This window comes from Tiliqua scincoides, chromosome 4, assembly GCF_035046505.1.
Source record: "Tiliqua scincoides isolate rTilSci1 chromosome 4, rTilSci1.hap2, whole genome shotgun sequence".
Taxonomy (NCBI): domain Eukaryota; kingdom Metazoa; phylum Chordata; class Lepidosauria; order Squamata; family Scincidae; genus Tiliqua; species Tiliqua scincoides.
This window is the reverse complement of record NC_089824.1, coordinates 93,602,189-93,627,772: the sequence shown is the minus strand read 5'-3', so window position 1 is coordinate 93,627,772 and position 25,584 is coordinate 93,602,189. Positions and strand designations below refer to the sequence as shown.

General features: G+C 43.5%; 1 protein-coding gene across 1 annotated transcript; it reads right to left on the bottom strand.

Annotated features, from left to right (window-relative positions):
- Nucleotides 1-7,460: 7,460 nt before the first annotated feature.
- On the bottom strand, nucleotides 7,461-21,292 carry MARCHF11 (membrane associated ring-CH-type finger 11). Its single transcript, XM_066624470.1, has 4 exons — nucleotides 21,038-21,292; nucleotides 12,683-12,838; nucleotides 11,115-11,307; nucleotides 7,461-7,783 (listed from the first exon to the last, which is right to left on the bottom strand). Exons 1-4 carry the CDS (start codon nucleotides 21,290-21,292, stop codon nucleotides 7,461-7,463), a joined length of 927 nt encoding a protein of 308 aa, XP_066480567.1.
- Between the last annotated feature and the right edge of the window lie 4,292 nt (nucleotides 21,293-25,584).

The following is a 25,584-nucleotide window of genomic DNA, read 5'->3' as shown; positions in this document are numbered from 1 at the left end:
CTGTCCGTGGCCTCTGAAAGCACAGTTCAAAATGAGGTGCTGCATAGAGACCACTGAGAAACAGCAGTGTTCTTTCTTCCAACAAACAGCATTAATTTTGGATTTGGAAGGTTAAGTAAGTATAGTTGCAGGGAAGCAAAGAGGCCTTTGAGATTTGGACTGTAAATTAAGTTTTTGGAATCAGTTATACAGTAATCACTTCCTGCGATGCAGAAAAGGCATCCCAAAGCAAACACTTTCTTTGGAATGAGAAAAAGAGCCAACCAAACATAGTCATCTGTCAGTTTTTCCATGCTAGGAAAACAAAACAAGGCCTCTGGAGAAAGACACTTAACTAAAACAGCCCATTGTTTAAATCCTGTTAGTTGCTGCAGCTAGAGCCTTAGATTAGCTGGTATCTGTAGTAGCCATCTCAGAGATGTTCAAGCCTTTTGAAGTTTTCAAGGTTTATGAATCTTGAATGCTGACTGACATGGCTCTCTTCTCTGTTTCAAAAGTTAGGATAGGCAAACTCTTCTATGTTAGCATACAGGATTCCCAAAATTGAAATGGAAGCAGCACTATACCTGGTAGCTGACACGCACCTACATTGCCAACTTTGCAACCAGCCTAGTAACTGTCCTTTGGCTACTGCTTAATTTGTGGCAACAAGCAAGTAATAGTGTTTCTCTCCACGCTCTGAAAAGTTAATTCCTGAATACTGGGTGGCTGTTAAAACCAGGCCAAGCCAGATTTTATTCTGGAGAGGGAAGGAGGTAGCTGGCAATCCTCAACAATCGCCAAAGCTTTTAACATTCTCAAGACTGTTAGCTGGTACTTGGTCTACACGTTACTATGATCTTGTATGGCCATCAAGAAGATAAAATGAATCATGTATTCTAAAACACCTACTTATCAGACCAGTGGTTCTCAACTTTTAGCACCAGGACCCACTTTTTAGAATGAGAATCTGTCAGGACCCACCGGAAATGATGACATGACCAGACGTGACATCACCAAGCTGGATAATTTTTAGCAGTCCTAGGCTGCATGTTTACCTAGAAGTAAGTCCCATTTGCTATCATTGGTGAAAGCATATACATAGTAGCTTGTTAAAAGTACAGAGCTGTAACATTTCCCCAGATGCAGTCACATACCATGGTAGCATCAAGTCTAATATATTAAAAATAAAATATTGAAATGAATGGGAACGCATCTGAAATTGGCTCATGACCTACCTAGTGGGTCCCGATCCACAGTTTGAGAAACACTGTAATAGACAATTTGGCTGGCATTGATCCCCTCTCCTCCTGTCTCTCATGTAGTTGGCACAGCATGGACACAGCACAAGGCAGGGGCGAATGTACTCTTACCCACTCCACTCAGTTTATAAAGGCATAAGGTGAGAAGCTGTAGCTAGGGTGCGCTGGGCAAGGCCTCAGTAATGGAGGTTGCCAAATGTGCAGGCCTGCAAGACCCTTCATTGGACAAGGCCCATGTGAAGGAAGGTGTCAAATGTGCAGGCCTGTCAGACCCTACCAAGTCAGCCAGAAGGGGAGTGGTGGATCAAGGAGCTCTGAAGCTGTTTCACAGCTTTGCCACTGCTGTTGTGGGGGCTCCAAGGCTGCTGCTGGGTGCCCACTATTTATCACTCCTGTCTGGGGATCCTGTCAAGGCTTAAGTCCATCTGTAAGCCACAGACCTCCTTCATGCACAGGGGAAAAAGATCTGCCAGGCCTAAGTTGGCAGGTAGACCTCGATCAGTAGCATAGGGGAATAAACCTGCCAGGCCTAAGTTGGCATGTAGAATGCAGGCCTCCCTCACACAGTAGTACAGGGAATAAAGGCCTGCCAGGCCTAAGTTGACATGTAGGCCAGTAGCACAGAGCTGGCATGTTTACTCTGGTTTCCAGCTCCTCCCAAAGGAGAAGGGCAAACAGTCCTCCTCTTAATTAGGTCTGAGGGAAGTGAATGGGTGAGGAGGAGCCATAGCAGCAGTCATGCTCTGTTGTGTGGAATTAATTGCAGCTGCCACCTGGGAGGACTTCCACAATTCAGGAGACCTTAGCCTCCAAATCATCCCTATCTAAAGATTAGTTTGGGGATGAAGCCTCTTGTTAAGAAGCTTCTCTGCTAAGACTTGCCATAATATAACAGGGCAAAAGTCTGTTAAAAGGATGCTAGATGCCCGACTCACCGGAAGGCAGTCGACACAATGGCTGCTGAGATAACAAGCAGTGCACTTGCTCCAGCATCGCAGACAGGGGAGGGTAATGGGACTGTCAAGACAACCTCATGATCCTTTGAAAACTCTCCCTCCTCCATGAGGGAACCTTCATGTTCCTCCTCCCCTTCTGGTTCTTGCTCAGAGAGTCTGGGCTCAGGTTATTGCCACTAGGCGTCCTGACCCTTTTGGAACTCCAAAGCCAGGCTTGGGACTGCCTCTACCTGATGGGCCTGATCAGAGTTGATCCCTACGGGGTTGGTCATGGCTGGGCCAATGAATGCTGCAATCACTTGCCCACTCGGTCGTGCTGAAGTGCATGCCGGACCACGACTGCTCCTGGGCCTGTGAGGGGGTAAAGTTTACAGCACAGGCTCCAGGAGAAGAAAGTGCTGCTGGTCACTGCTCCAACTGCTCTGAGGTTGGAAAGTCTGGGAGTCCTCAGTGATGCCGTTGATCTTTGTCCATCTCCTGCCCTGAAGAGCTTGGGGTCAGGAAAGAACAATTTGGGTTTTCACACCCAAACAAAATGGCTCTTGTTGCTTGGCGCTCATGTCTCTCTGGTTGAAGCTGAGAGAAGGGCCTAGCAGGCCTTGTCAATTCTGCTTGCTGGTGAGCAAATAGCTCTGCCGGACTCCCAATGCTTCTGCACCAACAAGGGCCTTCACCTGGCACTGCACTGCTAGATTGCTGACCTTAAGGCCCAAGATCCTTAATCTGTGTCCTTTCCTCCCTCCCCCCCTTTAAGTGCTCTGCACACTGAAAGACCTGCTGGTGCCTGGTGAGGCAAGGTCAGACTGGGGTAACCAGGAGCCCCTTCCCTCTCAACAAAACTTTTGTCACCTGACTTGCCTACCTAAGAGGAAGAAGCTTCCCAGCTGTACCATACTAACCCTGCCTGCAACTACTGGAGAAGTGAACTACTGTACTACTTCTCCAGTTGTTCCAGTCAGTATGGTACATAATACGGAGACCTTAGTCACAATTAGATTAAGTTGGACTGAAGCCAAAATCTTTGAAATTACTGACAAAAAGCTTCCAAGTGTCTTGCAGTGTCTCGCAACACTTTTATCAAACAAAATGCTAACAAACATCTAGAAAAACAATAAATATGGTTCATTCGTTTATGCCCATTCTATTCCTGTCATTTTACTCCTGAATGTATTAAAACTCTGTTTGTTGAAAAAAAATATAAGTGAAGGTTTATCATCAAAGGATGTCATGCCATAATCTTTATGCATACTTCTCTGGGTATAAGTCCCATTGAACTCAATGCTGTTTACATCCAGATAAACACATTTAGGATTGGGATGCTCAGCTAATATAAATCAAAGCAAGTTTTCTTATGATCAAACCCTATGCATTGCTCAGAAGTCTCACAATATTTAGAAGGGCTTCCTCCCTAGTATGTGTGCATTGGTTGCAATTAAGTTGCAACAAGTGGCACCTGCAAATGTTGAGTCTCTAACCTTAATGCCCTGCTGGTTCAATGAATAGGCCAATTTCCTATCTCCCCCCTTTCTGCTATTGTTTTCCAATTGGCAACTCAACATTCCTTGGCTCCAGGGAATGATCACTGAGCATGCTTAGTTGTTGCCAGGCTTTTTTTGGCCCTGGTTTTCCCTTTCCTTTAATTTACAAATTATCTACTTTGGTGTATCTAAGCAGTACCCAAGGCAGTCAGCTGCCTCAGAGCCCAATGCTATCCATGTCTACTCAGAAGTAAGTCCCATTATAGTCAATGGGGCTTACTCCCAGGAAAGTGGATAGGATTGTAGCCGCTGCCTGCTATTTGTATATTAGGCTGCAATCCTATGCAATACTTAGGAGGAAGCCCCATTGAACTTAGTTCAAAGCACTTCTGAACAAACATGAATAGAAATGGGCTGGGTATCCACGTGAAGGAAAAAGTCCAGTAATTTTGGCAATCCTAGAACTTTGGATAAATGAGTAGTTTTTGTCACTGAACACATTATCATGGGATTTCAAAAGAACAAGAGAAATGAAGAATAATAACTAGTTAATGGCAGTTCAATCTGAAATAGACAGAAAATTGAAGGAAATTGAGGGCTACAGGCTGGCAAAATTATTTATAGTTGCTCTCCAATGTGTCACTCAGACACATTTTCCAACATCTTTGAAAATTCAAAGAACAGACAAGCCAAAAATGATTGATGTGGTTTGGTTTTAAACAGTTTTATCAGGTTTTTTTAAAAAGGCATCTATATATAATTCCAGCTCTCTGCAATGTCTGAATATCTTCAAGCACCAAACGCATATTAAATGACTGGCAGAAATTGTCTGATTAAAACAAAATTGGTTCCTTACTTGACCACCTTTGCTTAAACTCTTAATGCTGTGATACTGTAGTCAACGAGAGGGTGAGGGAACAAGGCTAACTTCTGAGGGAAATGCTGAGCCACCCCAGAGTGTGCTCTTCTCAAATGAGACCATTCAGAGCAAACAGCCTGTGATAAAAAAGATACTGTATTCCCAAGATAATAGTAACTGACTATTGCTTGTAAAAGCTTTCATTTGCATTCAAATATTTGAAATGGATATCATACTGCTTGAGCTCTTCTGCATCCTCAGTGGGAAGTATCCTACGCAGCTGAAGCCTTGTGAAAACATTCCATAGTGGAGGTGAATTACCACAATGTATTTGTGAAGGTTAGGCCTTCCTATGTCAGGCACAGGAGTCTGAATTTAGACTTGGTATTGGATGCCACTGCATGGCTTACTATGCTCAGATTCAAGATGTTTGCAAGCTATGTTTTTGGATGTTTTTTAAGACTTGGATACATGCTGTGAACCGGGTCTAGCCCATACAGCACCTTTCTCGGCAGCAGAAAAAGGTGCCTTTTTCCTTGGCAGAATTGACATTCCATCAACATTCCTCCTCCTTCCTATGTGAATGGTGCCCACTTACACGTGGCATCCTTGTGCAGTGCACAATCATATGGGGTGGCCCTGCTGTAAGCAGGACAATTGTCCAACTTCACATACACCCTCCAGGTCTGAGATGTGTGCCTTTTGTCTGAGGAATGCTGCAAAAGCCAAGCTCTAAAATCCATTCAAGGTCAGGTGCTTTACAGCTTGACCTTACGTACAGATAAACCTCTGAAATAACTCTGAATAGGATCAGGCAGCACAAGCTGTTTTGGATCCTGTATCATCTTCAAGAAATCAGCTAAAGATGATGCTAAGGCATCAGTGGGGACTTGTACTGCTGGAACTAAAGTTTCACAGTGCAAGGTCCTTTACAGTGATGTGAATGCCAGGCAACCATTGCTTGCTTTCAGGCTGCTGCCCCAAATGGCCAGCAGTGCAGTGCACACAGCAGCAGTAAATTGACAACAGAGTTGTGTTATGTGGGGGCAGCAGGAGGATTTTCAGTGAAGGGTGGGGAGAGGGTGGATCTCAGCAGCACCAGTATGCGCCAGATCCTAACCGCTCTTTTCAAACTCACCCCACTTCTTTCCTCAGACTAACACTAGCAAAATGGCTGGAGTAGGTCCAATGAAATTCATAGATGACTGCACAGCCTACCACAGGATAAGTAAAAAAAAATTTTACTTTAATTATTTTTACTAACCTCCTGCTGGCTCACTGAACACAGTGCATTCTCCAATCCCACAGCAAGATAAAGTCATTCAAGTATAGGCCATCCCACCCATGAAGTCAACCAGAAAGTTCATGTTGAATGGGAAGTTGGGGGGCCAGCAAAAGACTGATATGCATGTTGCACTCCACATCTGTCTGCCAATCCCCTCCAGTCTGCCACTGACCAAGCTGCTTCAGTTGGCTCTTCCCACTTGCTGAGAGTGAGTGGGAAGAGAATCGGGCCAGTGACAGCCCAACTCTTCCTCCAGAACTGCTGGAGGAAGAAACAGAACAAAAACCCATGCTGTTGCTGCCTCCTTCACAGAAGTCTGGCTGTTTAAAATAAACTAGACCACCATGGAGGAAGAGTGGCCAAACTAGAGCAGCAGCTTTTGAGGGGCAAGATCAGGGGTGGGACTGCCATACTCTGCCTCTCCTTGCCAAACCAGGTGCTTTGCTACCCAGTTAGATAGCTGAGGAGGAGGCAGAAGTAGCAGTGGTGAGGTGAGCCACAAAGCAATGGGTGCTTCAGGCAACACTAATGCTTCAGCAAGGCCTGTTCAAGTACCATGAATGTTTTGGAAAACTGCAAAATTAGTTCTACTGCTCACTCAATAGCATGTGATTACAGCCATGCAGAAATTCTGTGTTGGGGCTCCTTATGGTTACAGAAAAAAGAGGAATGTAACTAGAGATGGTCAATATTTAGAAAAAGAAATTTGGCACTAAATCATGTAGATGCATTTGACCTGATAAATCAAATGGGAAATATATTGTTCAATGCAACTGAATATAATTTTTATGAGAAAACACTTGCTCTGGCTAAATGTTGGTCTGCTAGTCTGATGTCCTGAATGCAACTGTAGAAATACACTGTTATCCTAAATTAAGGCTGCACTCCTATAACACTTTCTTGGGAGTAAGCCCCACTGAATTCAATGATAGTTTTTGAATAGATATGCATAGGATTGCACTGTGAGCATATATCTGAATAGATTTTCCCTCTCCAGTTCTTTTTCGCTAAATGTCTTGTAAAATTGTCCCCATGTTCACAGATATTCAACATCCTCATTCTTGCAAAAGTGTTTGCATTTCACCTATCAGATGTGAGTGCTGGTCTGTTATGAACATTAAACTTTATTTCAGTTTGGATATAGCCAGTTCACAAGCCCCTTACTGCAAACCAAATAATCTGTGTGTATTCCCCTCACCTAAAATGAAATATTTACCTATACTAATTGAAAGTAAATCATAAGATGAAGTAATTTGGTTATTCTAGACACAAATCATCTACTCAACCTCATTTGTCATGTCTGGAAAATTATAGATGGCTTAAAATGTTGAAAATACAGTAAAATCTATCAAAAATAGCTGTCATTTAAAATATTGGTTTCCACATTATTAAAGCTATTGTTAAATTATATTTTTATAAATGCCAAGTACAAATTGATAAAAAGTGATAAATCATGGTATAAAAAGAAAGAGACATTTTTAAGCAAAATGTATTTGCAATTCAACTGATCATATAAAAGCATAAATTAAAAAAATCTTATATATTGTCATGTGCTATGGTTTCACCATTTGTTGCAACTACATTCCAGAATTCTGTAAGAGAGGTGGCACACTGTCCTGGTGCACACAGTGATCACAGCTGTTACACTGAAGTCACTCTCATAACAACCTCTCCAGAGCTGTTGTCTTCTGATGAATCGTCCTGAGGTCTCATTCTATTGAAGAGATGTAACAAAACATAGCCACACTGAAACCTTGGTGAGGTCAACTGTGTTGGATGAACTAAACTTCTGTTTCTAAATGCATTTAGTGGTAACCACAAAGTCCTAGCTGTTGAAGATTCTCCCCGGTTGCTCTCCTCTATGTCTGTGGCTTTGTCATAATTTAATACATCCCAGTGCAGATTGACAGCCCTCCAACGCTTAAATACTCTGCAGACTGAGGCACCTTCATGCACAATAAGCCCTGAAATTGAAGGAAACAAATTATTCAAGCCTTCAGATCTTTATATCAAGCACATTTATTTTGTAAGCCAAGTGCCATTAGGACTGAACAGATAGACTGACCCTTTTCTAATGATGCCTAGCACCACTGCAACAAGCATTCCAGTGGCACCAGGTGCTTTCCAGCTGTTGTAAAACATAACAGGCTGGAAAGTGCAGGCTGGCCGCCGCTGGAAGTGGTAAGCAGCCAGCATCATGCAACAGTAGACTCCAGGTGCCCACTGCCCCATGCAGGATCACACATGGGGTGGAAGTGGGAGTAGGTGGAGTGGGGAGCAGATTGGGACTGGAAAGGAGGAGGGTTCTGTATTACTGATTACATGGAGTGAGTTTTTTTCCCCTGCCACTGCCAGAGCAACTACCGCTCAGAACCCATTCTGACTTGTGGTGAAGATTGGAGCCCTTATCATGGTAAAGTGTCCTCACATTTAGCACTTGGTAAACTGGTTATCCACATCAGATGACCATTTGCCATGTGGTAAAATTGGGGAAGCACATCTGTGGCCATTAAGTGGGGAAGGCACTCCCCTAAGGTAGAGTATCTTATGACTAGAATTGTCTTTTACGGAAGAGTTTGTTTCATGGTTTCCAGATCTTAAGATTTTGAATTTCTATTCCAAGGATTGTTTATGTATTTTTTAAAAATTAAATATTTTCAGATTTCCAAGTTATAGTTTAATATTAATTAAAGTTTGATTGTGCAGAAATAAAACTATGAAGTTTATTTGCAAACTAAGAACACTGATTGATAACTGCTAGAATACTAAAACTTAAATGCAGAAATTTGAAGGAACTGGGAAAAAATGTATAAGGGTGAAGTCTTGCTCTAGTTCACAATAATAACAGGTTCTAAATTTAACTGAACCTGGATTTTAGCACACACTGAAGAACTCAACAAACTTTCACACATTTGGTAAATCGTTGTCTGGCCTGGAAAGCCTTTGCTAGCCTGAAATCCTTCTGAAGTGTGCAAAAAAGGCTAAAAAAAGACTCTGAAATTGGGTATAACAAATGTGGATTTCTGCTGTTATTTCAGTATGGTTCTGATTAAACAGAACTAATCTAAAGGGCACCCCAATCCTAACGATAGTCCTGCACTGCGATCCAGCAGGGCCAGTGCAGCCTCTGCTGCATCCAGCATGGGAAGTGAGGCTGCTGGAGATCTCCTCGGGTGAAGGGGACATTCGTCCCTTTACCCTGGGTAAAGTCCCAACAACCTCTATAAGGCTACTCAGATCTGCACCAGTGATATAACTTGCACAAATCCGGGTTGCCCCATGTCAGGCTTTCAGGCCTGGGAGGGGGGGATAGGATGCAATTATAAACATGGCCCCCATCCTGGACCTGAACTATCCCCTCCCTGCCCTTCTCCTGTCCCAGAGTGCTGCACTTCCCCAATCCACCCTCCTCCCGTTTCTACCACATAGCGGAGAGCCTACCTGCTCTGGTGGGTGCAGGCCATGGTGCCACAGGCCTCCACACTGCTGGAACATGCCTCACACCATGTTTGCAACTGTACGCGTGCCTGTTCCACCAGCCACTAGCTGGCATAGGATTGGGCCATTAGTGATTCCTTTGTATCTGGATGAGTAGGTTTTTTTGGTCAGGATTCACCTTTTTATCTTCATTCATGTTTTATTTTAATGTGACATTAATTTTCAAAAGCACAGTGAAGATAACTAAATATAAACTGTTGTGGCTGTAATCCTAAATGCATTTACCTTGAAGTATGATCTACTGAACACATTTCAACATCTAAGTAGACATGCATAATATTGCATAGTTTAACTTGTAGTCTTTCTGTATTAAGAATTATCTTGCTGGATCAATTCAAAGGTCCACCAAGTGTTCAGTGTATAAAGACATTACTGACACAGTAAGGAACCCACTAAAGTAATGAATGAAAGACTCAGGGCGCAATCCTAACCAACTTTCTAGCACCGACATAGCTGTGCCAATGTGGTGTGCACTGCATTCAGCATCTGGGAGGCAGTCAAGGGGGCCTCCTCAAGGTAAGGGCATGTTTGTTACCTTATCTTGGGGCTGCATTGGGGTTAGGTCAGTGCTGGAAAGTTGGTTAGGATTGCACCCTCACTCTTGCAGGTACCAAAATAAAGTCAATACCCACAATCTGACCAAATTAAGCACTTTGAAAAACCTTATTTTTCAAATCTTTATACTTATGCTTTGTTTTTCTGTCCATCATGTGACAGCTCATAACAAAAAGAATAAAAACAAAGCTATTTACAACAAACAAAACAATTATACAGCAAATAATAAATACTGATGATAACATCATCATAAGATGACACAAAGGGAAGTATGGAACCAAATACCAACTGAAAAAGATCAAAATTAGGAAACCAAAGAGGTTTTTGGTAGGAGAGCATTTCAGGGCCTTTGTGCCACTACTGAAGGACCTAGCCTTCACGCTTATGTGACCACTTGTAGCACCTCAGGTGATGGGAGGACACAATGCAGGACCTCAGATGATTACCTGAATGAATAGGTAGGTTATCTTTATGGATGTCTAAAGGCTTTTAAACATGACTTACAGCCTGATCCTAAGCTGCCCTACAGCCGACACTGTAGCCCCAGCCTTGATGGTGGGTGTTTGCACCACTTTGGGAAGAAGCAGTGCTGATGGGGGGGGGGCCTGCACTATCCTGTTGTCACTGCAGAACTATCCTGGACACTGGCAGCAAGGAGGTAAGTGCCAAGTTGTGCGAGGGGAAGGAAGGCGTTCTGAGCAGGGGGAGGGCAGAATGGGGGAGGGACTGGCCTGGGAGGGGGTGGGACCAGCTGAGGCTTCCTCTGCTGAAACCCATCCCCCATGTCAGACTTGGAAGCCCAACATGGAGCTTCTCAAGTCTGCACCAGTTATTTATTTGGTGCAGATTTGAGAAGCCCCATTCAGCAGGCTAGGGCTTTACTTGGGGTAAGGGGGCAAACATCTCCTTCCCCTGAAGAGACCTCCAACCCGCTCACATCCACCATAGGATGCAGCAGTGGCAGTGGAGCTGTTGCTCCTATGCTGGACAGGATTGGGCCCTTAGAATTAAGCCCAATTGGGATTGGGCTCACTATGACACAAACTGAGAACTTCTACTCTACGGTTAATACTTGCTTCAGAAGAAGCAGGCATGCATTTCTGTTGGAAAAGAACTACAATATGTTACAAGTAGCTGTACTTACGCTGTAAGGAGGAAAGAGAGATATGAGATACAGATAAGTACTAAAATAGCTCGTCACCTTTTGCAAAAAGGATAAATGGTTTAATGGTTTTAACTTACCTATGCACACTAGATCCATAAAACCATACATTCCATAGCAGATTTGGAAAAGGAGGTCTTTTCTTTGCCATACTGCATAAGGACTGAAGGCAGACCATAGAAGCCAAGTCACGCTTGCTAATAAGAACAGTGATCCCAAAATTACAGCAATCATCTGTACTTTCTCAACCAGAGTTACTGTAATGCTTTGCCACTAAAAGGAAGAAAAAGTAATATGAGATAAAATGTTTACAACAAAAAAAAGTCTCCACACAAATCCAGCTTCATAAAATTGTCCACATGGGTTTGTGTGTTTCAATGTGTCAGAGAGAAAGAGGGAAAGCATGCATGCAAAAAATAATTGTATTCCTTTCAAATCTTTAAATTTTGGAACATGACTTTATTTTGGTGAAGGAAAAGAACTGTAGTCACAAGAAAAATAATTTTTTAAGCTGGTCAGCTTCTTCAGCTCTATAGTTAAATTTGAGATAGAAAACTACTAGAGAAAATACCAAATTAGAACATTTTGACCACAGTTATGTTTTCACATGTAACAAAGTGAGATCAAGCCACAAGTATCACCACAATGCTTACATTTACTAAAAGTTCATAACCATACAAAAGTTTTATATTGTTATCTGACATGTTTATTTACAGGCTTACATGGTGCTGTGGGTATGTCAAGTGCACATATCTCACATCAGTCTTGTGGCAATTTTATTGGGTTGATGGGAAGGAGTTAATCAGTTTCCACAGGTCATTAGGGAAAAGAATGAATGTTGGTTCATCAGAGTAACCCCACCCATTTGGCTACTTCTGGAACAAAATCACAGCTCTTCCTCCCACCTTTCTTTAAAGTAGATAATCTGCAGCTTTGAGTCAGAGTGGGAATGTCTGAAGGGGCAATAGATAGTAGCATGTTATCTTCTCCAAAGAAGGTACCCACACTAAAGGAAAAAGGAATGTATGGAGAAAGGACCCACTGCAGAGTTTAGAGTATTTTGTTGATTGGCATTTATTTTAGTAAGTGGCCTGATTTTAATCCAAACCTTGACTCATGTGTTTATGGGGGGAGGGGGGGTCCTGAGGGCAAAGACTAAAAAACAAACACAGCAGACAGAATCTTTGTGACTAAAATTGTCCTGAAGTATCTTGTACCATGTGGAGTACCTTGTAGAAGGTCAGAAACCTGGCACTGGCCCTCAAGTTATTTTCTCAGAATAGCCTTCCCTACATTACATCTATTTGCATGTTCCAAATGTAGGAATTTGGCACTGACCAAAGCACTATGAAGTACAGTTCAACTTCTGGAACAGTCCCTTGTGGTCCACTGAATTTGGGTAGAACTCAAAACAGCTCTTAAGCTACTTCAGGTTGTATTAATGGAGGTAAAAACTTCTTTTATGTCTAGGCTTGAGGTTACTAGAGTCTTCATCACTGATGAGCTTCCTGGAAATCAGTTACAATGTGGTATGATAAGAGCATATACAGAGCAGATGAATCCACATGATACAGAATAAGTGAAGAAATTATTTGGATAGTATAGTCCATGCACAGCGTTGATTATTACTGGAAATTCAAAATGTTACCTGGCAAGGCTTTTTCATTTTAATTGCAATAACATGGTATCTATAGCAGCATAGTTCACAGGTCCAGGACCCTCTTTCACTAATCCACTTCAGCAGGCAAAGTTGATGTGTATAACGTACTGACCCATCACATCGGCAAGGATTTAACAATTCACCCTAGAAAATAATGACAAAAAGAATTAAATGTCAAATGTGTGAATGCACAATTATGCATAAACATAATATGAAGCTTCTCAAATCATTAAGCAATACTCCCAAAACCAAGTTTTTGTCTCAAATAATTTTCAAAAATATTATCCTAATTATTTCTCCCATCCTAGGCTCAAAAATATTGATAAATATAAATGTGTCCATCCTTACATAAATAATCTCATGGAGCAACAAGCAATACTATTTGTATTGCACTTGTAATAAATGTTACTCTGCAGTCATTCTTATTCAATACTAATTAAAAATGCATGGCATCCAAGTGGCCTTTGTATTAAGAAGTTCTATATTATTATAATGCAATTCAATCATTTTACAGCTATAAAGTCTGCATTAACATAAGTGGCATACTAGGGCCCAATTCTGAACTCCTTCAGTGCCAGTACTGAGCCCTAGCACAGGCGCTGCGTGCCATAAACATGCCATAAAGCATGTTTATGGCACCCCTGGAAGCAGGGAGTGCTGGTGCTGGGCCCATGCCAGTCAGGTGCCAGGCCCAAAGCTGGCAGAAGGACGACACAGAGCTGGTGGGAGGAGGGCAAAACATGGGCGGGGCAGGGGGAGGAACTGGATAGGAGGGGGTGGGACCAGTGAAATCCTGAACTCCTGATGTCAGGCTGAAAACCGCAACACCCCATTGCAGGGCTTGGGGCTTTCCCCTGAGGAGACCTCCAGTGGCCTCAGCAGTGCTGCTGGATGCAGCGGTAGCCATTTTGGCACAGCTGCATCCGGCAGAACCACCAGTTTCAGGATTGGGCTGCCCATCTCCTGTTATGAAAGTATTCATAAAGCATTCATATGAAAGCATTTCACAGGCTTTAAAACTGGAAAGACCATGCTTTTTATAGTGAATATGGAATCTAACAATAGATTTAGGTGCATAACTAGAGCCTCAGGAATCTAATTTTCCTTCCAAAATAAGACAAATTCGCAGAACTCATGTTTACAGAAAAAAGATAAATATTTACACTTGTCTTAGTGCAGATTTCAATGGTTAATGCTTGAGATTTTGAGCCCAATCCTAACCATGTCTTATCAGAAGTAAGTCCCATTATAGTCAAAGGGGCTTGCTTCCCAGGAAAGTGTGGATAAGATTGCAGCCTTTGTCACATAACTAGAGGTGACTGAAAACAATTTTATTTTTTTTGTGATTTGAAAAAGTTAAAAAAGCAGAAAGCAGTGTTTTGTGTTTTTTTTTGTTCTAAGTTCTGATTCCAAGTTCTCATTTTTATTAATTTTAAATACTTTAAAAAGTACTGTGTAGGTGATATAGTGTTAGCAGATGCAGCGCAGTTAGATGTATTATTTCTAACTGGAAAAGTAATCTATTTTAATTTCTGAAAAATATCTTGTGTTTTATAATTTTATGTGCTTTTAACAAAAACAAACACCTCTACACATAACAATTCATTGGCCCCTTACCTAGGCCCTAAGTCCATACTATACCTTCCTTACAGATTGTCCTCTCCCTTCCCCTTTTCTGAGTGTCCTACAGCTTCTTCCTCACTGCTTTATTAACTGAACCCAAAATTCCAAATTCTGAGGAATAAAACAAATTGTGCAGCTATGCAAATTTTGTTGAATGTGCAATTTAAGCATTTCTCTCAGCCTGATCCTATGACAGCCTTGTGCTGCTGGAACTGGCGTTCTATGCAAAATGCAACATGCCATTCAGCATGGCTGGGTCACCACTGTAAGCAATGAGCAGCCATGGCTGTGCACCAGTTACCCATGGCTGTGCCCATCAATTACCCCCAGTGCTGGTAAATCAGTGGGGGGGGGAGGAGGGAGGCAGGATGCAATGGCACAGCTGCATCAGCTGGCGTGGGTTTTAATAGTATTGAGCCGCCACTCTCTAATTTGCATAATTATATTCTCTGCTATGTTTTAACAGATATTGGCATGCACTGCTGCCGCTGATTCCTCCCCCTCTCCATGCCATTCTGCCTCATCCCTTGCTCCAACCCCCTGCACTGCTGGCAGGTTACCATGGTCCACTGGTGTGCAGCCCTGGCCACTTGCAATTTGCATCCAAATGGCTTTTTGCTTTTAGCAATAACTGTAAAGGACCTTACTCTGCTGGAACAAGTGTTCCAGCGGTGCAAGACCCAGTTAGGATTGGGCCGCAACTTAGATTCACAATCACCTGCACACTACTATCACCAACATGCAGTTCATTATAGTATCTTTCCAATGTCAATATAACTATATACAGTACAGTTTTCCACTGTATAGAAATGTCTGACACACAGTGGTGTCGCTAGGGGGTGTACGTGGCACAGGTCGCACCGGGTGACGCGCACAAGGGGGGTGACATGCTAAAATCGAGGTGGTTAGGAGTAATACTGTCAAGTTATATACCGTTGGATGCAGAATGTCCAGCATAATGCAATGCAAAACACCAGAGTGAAATATCTCCTTTCTATCAAATGTTATGGCCAAAAAAACCAGAGAACAAAAAATGCATGGAGCCCTATGGAAAGTGAAACTGAGCTGTATCGCGTGTTTACTCATGAGTAGGTGACTTTGCCTTAGTCTGTCGGAAAGGGCAGGCTGACATGAATCCAATGACACCAGAACGTGTAAGTAAGCAAACATGCCTTGGCTAGTTGTCAGGCCAGGCAAAGGGGAATATGAAGACACCAGAATGGTCCTGATCTGATGGAATTGGAGCTCAACAAATGCTCCAGAAGGCAGCCTCCCCCCCCCCCCCCACTAAAAAGGATCAAAACAGCTGATATGGTGAACTTTTTTTAGACTTGCAAAGCCAGGTGAATCCTGACAATGATTAAACAGAAGTTCTTAAATTGAACTGGGCACTGGGTAGGGCTGAAAACCTTACTGATTTTGGAGGGGGGTGTTATTGCAGGCAGGCTACAGAGGAAATTCACTTGGTGGAACAGGGTTGGCTTCTGATTATTTAATTATTTGTTTTACTTTAATTATTTACTTATTTATTTTAATTTACCTGATGATGTCACTTCCACCATGACATCACTTCTGGTGGGTTTTGGACAGATTGTCATTCTAAAAAGTGGGTCCCAGTGCTAAACGTTTGAGAACTGCTGCAATAAGGTATTAGTAAGTTGACACCCTGGGGGGGATGTGACACCACTAGTGACCAAAATCACTAAAATCATAATTTGGAGGAATAATACCATCATGATATATATCAATCAATGTGTAATTTCATGAAGAATGTGCTCTATCTTTGTTCTATCAAAAGGTACAGCCGAAAAACCAGTGGGGGCGGAGTGATGCTACATCACCATGCCCACCACCTGGGGTGTTGCCCCGCCCACTGCATGGGGGGGTGACGCACTGGTATCCCGCACCAGGTGATGCAAACCCTAGTGACACCACTGCTGACACAATCAATTCAGACAACATGGTGAACTGCAAGATGTCAGACTCGAGGAAACTGTTGGCCCATCCTTTTCCCCCTGCTGGTGCAGCCACATGGTAAAGGTACAGACTGCATTCAGCGGGGGAGGGGAAGGTTTGGAAGGGAAAGGGGATTTAAATCCCCTTTCCATCTGTAAGCTTCCTGCCCCATCATGTGTCTCCTCGGACCTGTGTCAGAGATTTCACTAGTGCAAGACTGAGGAGACAAATGGGACAGGGAGGCTGAGGAGGATAGGATCTGGCGCATAGCAAAGCACAGATGCTAGATGTTATAATAACAGATTTTTACAAACTCAGCAAATTTGTAAGGAAAGACCCACAGAAATACAAGCCAAATTAAAAAAATTAAGTTGACTTAAAATTTTAAGGATAAGTTATCCTGGAAAATTGTTTCAAAAAAAAAAATTGTGTTTGGAATGAAAATGGGAAGGAGCACTAATATGGCTATGCAGGAATATTTTTAATTATCTGAAAATTTAAAAAAAACTTATTAAGGGGCACATTATTAAATTTGAGTCTATTGATGTAACAAACTCCAGAGCCAGCTCCGGCGGGAGCCCAGCGGTAAGCCCCGCAAACATGCCTTACAGCACGTTTGCAACTGTGGTCCGCGCTGCGGAGGCATGGCATGGACCATAGGATTGGGCTCTTAGTATCATTGACAAAATGAGGACATTCAGATCAGAGTACCTGAACAACTTGAATGAGTTCAATTCAAGTATGTGTTGATGACATTCTCTCACACTGCCTTGATAAGCAATGGCAGCAACCAATCAGCAAATGCAATAGGAAATGAAGTACTAGTCCAGCCCCAGGTTCCTAGACTCTACTGCAACAAAATATGAGATGTACATGACGTAATAACATCTTCTGCTCCATTCCTCATCACCTGTTACCTGCTTTATTTCTTTTTCTAAATTGGGGGTCTCCAAACCCTGGCCTGGGGGCCAGATAAGGCCCGCAGCGAGCTTCTATCTGGCCCGAGGCCAGCCTCTTGTCCCCTGAAAGCCCATGGCCCACTTTGCCAAACATGACTGGAACTATGCTCTGGTTGCATCTGGAGGGGGTTCAAAGGGCAAGAGAGGTTGACCTCATCTTCTCATTTTTTGGTAAAGTGTTCTGCACATAGATGGCACTATATAATTAATAATAACTGTACTTCTTATAATATATGCTTCTGACTGTGAAGGTTCAGGACTGTTGTGACATCAATCCTATTTGTCTACAAGCAATAGTCAGAATAGGAATCACCACCTAAATATGTGAATTGTAACTAGTGTTCTGATTTGTTCAGACAATTTTTTTGTTTTGGATGCACACTTAGGGCATCTTAATATCAGGACAATGAAATGAACTCTAGGCATATGAGCACCTGATAGTTACACCATGAAAAGCATCAGAGCAAATAATAAAACAATTAGGCACTGGGACATAGTCAACCATCTTTAAACCCCATGGATTTTGACAGAAATAGTAACGATGTTCTTAACTCTCCAGTTGAAGTTACTGAGAATTAAAAGTGCTTGATGTATTCAAATAATATATATATCAGCAAGTTTTCATGTACTCTCAAGATGTCCTTGTATGAAACTATGAGAATCTGTGAATTTAAAACTACTTTATGAAATGTATACAATTTTTTTTAAACTGCATTCAAACTGTAGTAATAAATGAACCAATAGCAGATTAGAAAGAAGTATCTATTAAACTTTCTAGCAGGGATATGACAATGACCTGGATGAAAGAGTGCAAAGTAAGCATATCCAAGTGTATACAATATTGAATGGAAAGGAACTGAAAGTCCTTTAAAGCATTAATTTGAGAATCCAAAATTATTGCAATCAATTAGAATAGTGGTCAGATAGTATGAAAAATAATATAAACTGTTGCATATAGGAATGAAAAACACTTAAACTGCACACATTTGGGGGTAGGAATAACTGGTTAGCAATTTGAATATTTCTAAGAATTTTTTAGGGTGAGTTGATATAATAAATCAGACCATGAGTTAACAGTGGTCTATTGTGGCAAAAATGTCACTTCTGATTTTAGGGAAATAACAGTACTGCTCTACTATCATGTAAAACTTCATCAGGAAGACTATGTTAAGTTCAGAGCACCATGGTTCAAAAAGGATGGTGACAAACCTAAACAAATCTAGAGGCAAGTATAAGATCCAAGGATGGTAAAAAGTTTAGAAGGCCAATACCACAAGAAAAGGCTGGAGAAGATAGTTGTTTTTTTTTTTCAGACACATAAGACACAGTGGGAAAGGAAATATACAGGTTGAGTCTCATTATTCACATGAGTTCTGTTCCAACTCACATAGCAAAAAACGCACTATAGCAAATCAATTTTAAAAACATAGTTTCTTTGCTCCAGTGATTTAAAAACAGCCTTGCTGACCTTTGCGATGTAAGATAAGAGTCATTAAGAAGACAATCCATCAATTGGTCCTCCTCCAAGCACTTACAAAGGTGCTTCACTCAGCCCCTCCCTTCACCAATGCAAAGTGATCACCTTTCTTTCACGTGCTCAGGGGGAAGGGAGAGGTCCGCTGGAGAGAGAAGGACTGATGGATTGTCAGCCAGCTGCCCTCTCTCTCTCTTTCATTAAGGAGGTTATTGTTAAAGCACTGTTCAATTTTTTAAACTGATTTTAAAGGGATGCACTTTCCCCCTTGTCCAGGGATCAGCACATTCCTTCTCATTTGCAGGGGCCATTCGTGTTGAGTCAAATCCATGTATAAAAAATCCATGTAAAAATAGGCTGAACCTGTACAATCATTTGTCAGAAAAAAGGGGTAGGGGCAATTATTGACCATATTCACAGAATACAGAAAAAGAAACAAACATTTGTTTCAAAAGTCCTGATAGAAAGAACAGATCAGCCAGACAATAAAATGGAAGGTTTAGTATTATCTCCCTTTAAGATTTTCAAGAAAAGGCAGTCAATTATTGAGGATATTTAAGTATATGATGTCATACTTTAGGAAGTAGTGTTGGATACACTACCTTTTCAACTCTAAAATTCACCAGCCAGGATGAAAAGGTACTTCATGCTCAGATCCATACAATAAAAAACTTCTTATTACTAGAGGTGTTTGAAAACGGTGTTAGTTACCTTACTCAGAAGTAAGCCCATTGTGTTAAGTAAGACTTAAGCTATAAATCTATCTTACTGTAAACAAATACCTCTACTTATTACACAAGCACTTTCAGTTACTTCACATGGATTAACATCTTGCATACCAGGTTTTTTCCCCCCAAAATATATCTGGGGTTAGACACTGTTGCAATGCCAAAAAATCTGACTCAGTAAGTAGTACCTTTCCCTAGCATTTCTGAAACCTTTCAAACTTGCTCGTTCCCTTGCTCTCTTACATCCCAGTACCAACCACATATTTGGTGAGTCAGGGTAAGCACACATACCTTCTTTTGCAGAGTCATGTGTCTGCAGCTGTGTGCTAGGATCTGTGAACCGGGCCAAAAGATACTAGCAGGATTTATTTTTAGCAGAAGCACTCTTTTATTTTTCCTCCCATCACTATCTTGTTCAGTTCAACTGATACACATTTACAGATCAAGTCTAGTTTGGTAGGGATGAATGTAATGAGGCTGGATGGGGCTGTTACAGCTGCCAGATGAGGGCTTTAGCAATGCATCCTCACTCCGATAGAGTCTGAATATCATGCCTCCCCTTTAAGTGCTGTGTAGCTCATAGCTCATCAGGTGCGCTTGTCCCCACAGTTTGAAAACAGAGGCCTTACACACTTTAATACATTCATTTTTGACACTTTTGTATCACCTTCATACCACATAAGGGGTGTGTGTGTGTGTGTGTGTGTGTGTGTGTGTGTGTGTGTGAGAGAGAGAGAGAGAGAGAGAGAGAGAGAGAGAGAGAGAGAGAGAGTGTTAAACTTACTGGGAGTTAGTTTTAATTAAATATATGCAGGATTCAACTATTCAATGACTGGTCCAATCCTATCCCACTTTCCAGCGCTGATGCAGCCATGCCAATAGGGCACATGTGGCATCCTGCAGTCATGGAGGCCGCCAACATTTGTTCCCTTACTGCAGGGCTGCACAGTGTCTGCATCGGTGCTGGAAAGCTGGTTAGGATTGGACCTTAAGACTGCACACTTCCCTGGAAGTAAAATCCACTGACTATAGTTTTGACTATCCACTGACTTAGTTTTGAATAGACAGGCCCAGGACTGAGCTCTTTGTGTCCTAGCTAACTGGACTCAAAAGCCAGTCATTCAGCGATGCTTTTAACAAAGTATATATTTCCTCCCTGTTGGCAGGCAGTCATCCTGACCAGTGTTCTCCACCTCCTGCGCTTTCAGGACTGAGGACTTGGCTAATTATTTATAACCGCTAATTCAACTTAACAGCAAGCTGGGAGGCACAGCCAAGGCGCAGCAGTTGGAGTCCTGACAGTCCTTGCCCCGGTTGCTGATGCTGAGCCTAGGAGGGGTGCCAGAGCCCACCACCCCCATTCCGCCTCCCAGGACCTCCGCCCCCTGCGCACGATCATGGCAATGATTCAGCCCCGCTGTAACGCGGGCAAGCCTGAGCCCCGCTTCCTCCTCGCCTGCAGAGGACTAGCGCTGTCCACGGTGCTGATGGCCGCCTGTGGCAGAGCCTGCGCTGCCTCGCCCCCCTTCAGGCGACACGTGTCACTGTGTGCGTGTGTGTCCAGCCTGGTCCCGAGGCTCGCCGTCTGCTCGCCCCCCCTCACCTGCTCGGCGCCCTGGAAGCAGATCTTGCAGATGGGGCCGGCGCCGCCCCCGCCGGCTTCCCCGCTGCTGTTGCTGCACACCGAGCGGGTCTCGGGCTTCTCGCTGGGGCCGGCCCCGCCCGCCGCCTCCGCGGAGCAGCCGCTGGGGCCCGGGCCCGGAGGGACCCCCGGGGCTTCCGCAGGCGGCGGCGGGGGCTCCGAGGGCGCGGCGGGGTCTGGCTGCGGCTGCCCGCCGCTCTCCCCGCCGCAACTCATGCGGGACGGGAACCGCCGGCGGCACCGCGCCCGCGCCCCAACACGACGCCCCTCCGCGCGGAGGAGGGGGAGGAGAAGCCGGGCAGAGCCGCCCAGCCAGGGCAAGGGACGCGGCCACCCCGCCCGCCCGCCCGCACCTTTCCTCCCCCGCCGGCGCGCGAGTCCCCGCTTCTGACGCCAGCGGCCGCCTCAGAATGCGGCGGGGGAGAACCGTTAGAGACCGTTACCGGGCGCGAGCCGGCGCGGGGGGAGGGGAGGCGCGGAGGGCGCGAGGGAGGCCCCGCCAGCTGCCGCTGCACGCGCCCCCCGCGACCCCCTCCCCACACAGGCCCCCGCCCCGCCCCCCCACACACGTGGAGGCAGCCACCTGGCCCCTCCCCGCAAGGTCCCTCCGAACTCCATCAGAGGCGCCTCAGCGCCAGAGCGCCTCAGGCACCTGCCCGCCCCGCCCGGCACGCGGGCCCCGCTCAGAGGCCCCCCCCCACGCGCGAGGGGGCACCTCAGTCACGCGCGCGCGCGGCCAGCTCTGCGTCTGGCGACCCTCCCTCAGCCTCACAGCGCCTGGGCTCCGTCCAGGGCTCTCCTCAGGCGGCGCTGCTTTGCTTCCACCTCTCCTCCCACCCCAGGAGGGTCGTGGGCTGCGACCCTACCCACACTTTCCCGAGAGGAAGCCCATTGACTACCATGGGGCTTACTTCTGAGTAGACAGGCAGAGCATGGGGCTCGCATTCTCCTCAGTGATTTCCCCTTCATCTCAGCCACTGGAGACAGTGAGGGATCCAACCAGTGATTTTCAATTTTTTTTTTTTACCTCTCAGCACACTGACAAGGTGTTTAAATGGTCAAGGCACACCATCAGTCTTTTCACCATTGACAAGGCACACCATGCTGTTGGTGGGGGGCTCACACCTCCCCCAATGGCCCTACTAATAAATTAATCTCCTTCAAACTCCCATGGCACACCTGTGGACCATTCACAACACAACAGTGTGCCACAGCACAGCCGTTGGAAATGGCTGCCTTAGACCCTTGTCTTCACTTTTCACTTCTGACCCACATGCTCCTGGTGTACTAGATTTTGGGACAGAGGACCAGCACTTTCCTTTGCACAGCAAGCTACCCCTGCATGCGACACCAACAGCAGTCATGCAGAGATAACTCATCTTCTCTCTCAAACCATTCCACCCAGACCCCCACTCCTGCTTTCTGGCTGCACTAGGGACTACTACTGTGCTGTCCTGTCCTACACTGGGCAATCCTGAATTTTTATCTATATTTGACCAAGATTGTCCAAAAGACTGTGTATGTCTGTAATTGACTTGACTGATACATGAGAACCTTGATATATTTGGCAACACACTCACACATGCATGTGTTGCTCCTTCACATATCATGAATGGACTATTACTAAGAGAATCTTGACCAAGCACCATTGAAACCAGTGGGACTTAAATTAGTCACAACTAACTTATTCCCATGATTACAGTGGTACTTAGTCAGGATTCATTTTCTTTGGATACAATGCATACTTCTCATTCTCCCCCACATGGTTCAAGGGACACTTGTTGCTCCCGTATGTTTCCCTAGCATGGCCCTTGCTGGATACTCATCAGCAACCTTGTGAAAAATCAGTGACTTATGGCACAATCCTATGTGTGTCTGCTCAGAAGTAAGCCCTTTTGATTTCAGCAGAACTTACTCCTGAGTAAGGGTGTTCAGGATTGCAGCCTTAGCCTTCAAAATGTGGGATAAAAATATGTTTAACTTTTTGAAACTGGTTTTGAGATGGTTTTAAAAAGCCAATGCCATCTATATTTTGTATTTCAGTTTATTTTTCATTCAGACCAATAGAATCAAGAGAAAGGAGTAAAAGGATGAGATGAGGAGCACTGTGTATGAATTTGGGGGAATCTTTTAGGTGCCTGGTAATAACAGGACAGTCACATGCAGCACAGAATACCATTCTGTTAGCACCTATTCAGTGGTGTAGTTAATGAATGAGTAGCCCGGTGCGGAGCTCAAAATAATGCCCCGGAAATGATATAACAGCCGGAAGTGACATCATGCCTGGGCTTTTAAAAAAGTACAAATTGGGGGGGGGAACTACCTCCTCTCCCCGGCAGCTCACCACCCACTTGATCTGCCACTTCCCCCAGCCAGTGGCATAGCTAAGGCATCTATTTGCTACCTGGGATCAAAGATTTTGTAGCCCCCTCAACACACACACACACACACACACACACACACACACACACACACACACCCCATATTTAATTAATTAAATAAATAAAAAGTTTGCCCCTTATTGGTTAGAGACACTGTGCTGGAGTGAAAAGGGATGGTTATTCTCTCCCTTCTAAACATAAGAAGAGCACCACTTGCAAAAGTGCCTCTTTACTAGTTAGCAGGAGCAGTTGTATTATGCGTAGATGTGCATACTGGAAATGAGAGATGTCATATTAACATCTTATTGGTTCCATGCTGTATCATAATAACATCTCATTGGCTCTCAGAACAATCAATCTCATAGGTCAGTTTTGAGTTAAAGAAATCCACTTTTTGCTCCTTAAGGTAGTTGTGTTTTTGTTTTCTGGTTAATTGGCCATAACTTTTGATAGAATACAGATATTCCGATGTGGTTTGTTTCACTGCATTCTGCATTTAACTACCTTTCCAATGATATATAACATGATGGTATTATTCATACACACCAAAATTTTCATCATTTTGGCCACTAGGGTCAAGCTCAGCTTGTTGCCCCCCTAAAGCTTGTTGCCTAGTGCAACTGCTACCCCCTGCACCCCCTTAGCTACACCACTGCACCTATTCACACATACATGTACTGAGAACAGCATGACAAAGTGTAGCTTCTACACTTAGCTTCTACATTTAACACTAATGAATCTTTTACACCACTTAATTAAATTTCGACTTGTGGCTAAATATGTATTAGTGCTTCCTTTAAAAAGTATTGTGTCTAAGGGAATATGGAAGTTTTTTATGGTTTGAGATGTGATGGCTTATTCAAACCTATGATTCATAATATCGCAACCCTCAAATATTTAAAATTTTGTGAACACAATTTCAGGATGCAATCCTATACACACCTGGGAGTAAGTTCCATTAAATACAGTGGGGCTTATGTTTGGGTATATGTGCATAGGACTGCACCACCAGAGAAGTAAAGGTTGGCGAGGCTGCAGGCATTCTTTGAGGATCCTTTAGTTATAGGGGATTCTGGTTTAGTCAGTTGGGATGATTAGCTATCCTATTTGACTGACCTAAATATTCTGTTGGAATCCTTCCAACTCTATGATTCTAATGCTGTAAAACAGCCACATCACAAAGAGCACAGATCATACATACATAAATGCATGTTGTGGTTGTCATGCTCATAATCCACATACTATCAGGATGGCATGACAATAAATCTCCCAAATTGCAATGCAGGTGAAAATAAGATTCTATGCTGCATTACTGATTGTGCAAATGGAACTGTTATTGGATTTTGATCGTTTATTCTGCTGATTTGATTTGTTTTCTTATAGGTATAATTTTAAATGTGATTTTTGTTAGATGGCTTGTTTTTGCTTAACAAAAAGAAAAATTATACATTTGTAAGATAAATAGTAAGGAAACTTGGCAGGACCATAAAGTGAGCAAAGTGGACTTCCTAAGGTTCAAGGCAGGTTAAAGCAACCAGCAGATCTGAGAAAGGCAGAGGACCCTGTCTGAAGCCCAGGAGAACTGTTGCCAGTTCAAGTTGATTGCACTAGGCTAGATGGATTAAAAGCACAATCCTATCTACTCAGAAATAAATTCCAATGAGATTTGCTCCCAAGTTAATGTGTATTGGATTGGAGCCAGTTCAATGGAATTTACTCCCAGGCAAGTGTGCATAGGATTGCAGCCTACTGATGCAGTATAAGACACCATTGTATGTTCTTGAAATATTGATTCAACCCCTTTTCTACATTTAACTTTTATAATGTAAATGTAAGAAAGAACATGAAAGACATTGAGCTAAGTGGAAATAAAGATGTAAGCTAATGCCAACTTGGCCAAGGGGTGGTTCTCTCAAATTTATCAGGAGGAGACTAATTGTCCCTGTTCATCCCAGCACAGTATGTAGTGGCATTTTGCTAGTATGTCCTTTTAGTCTGTCTGTCTGTCTGTCTGTCTGTCTGTCTGTCTGTCTCTCTCTCTCTCTCTCTCTCTCTCTCTCTCTTTTAGATTGTGAGCATTTTGGACAGGAAACCATCTTTACATTTTATAATGTAAGCCACTTTATA

Coding starts and splice junctions, on each gene's coding strand:
- MARCHF11 (XM_066624470.1), bottom strand. CDS start 21,292: ATGAGTTGCGGCGGGGAGAGCGGCGGGCAGCCGCAGCCAGACCCCGCC. Junction 12,839..21,037: donor GCTTCCAGGGCGCCGAGCAG/GTGAGGGGGGGC, acceptor ATTATTTTCTAG/GGTGAATTGTTAAATCCTTG. Junction 7,784..11,114: donor TATGGATCTAGTGTGCATAG/GTAAGTTAAAAC, acceptor CTTCAATTTCAG/GGCTTATTGTGCATGAAGGT.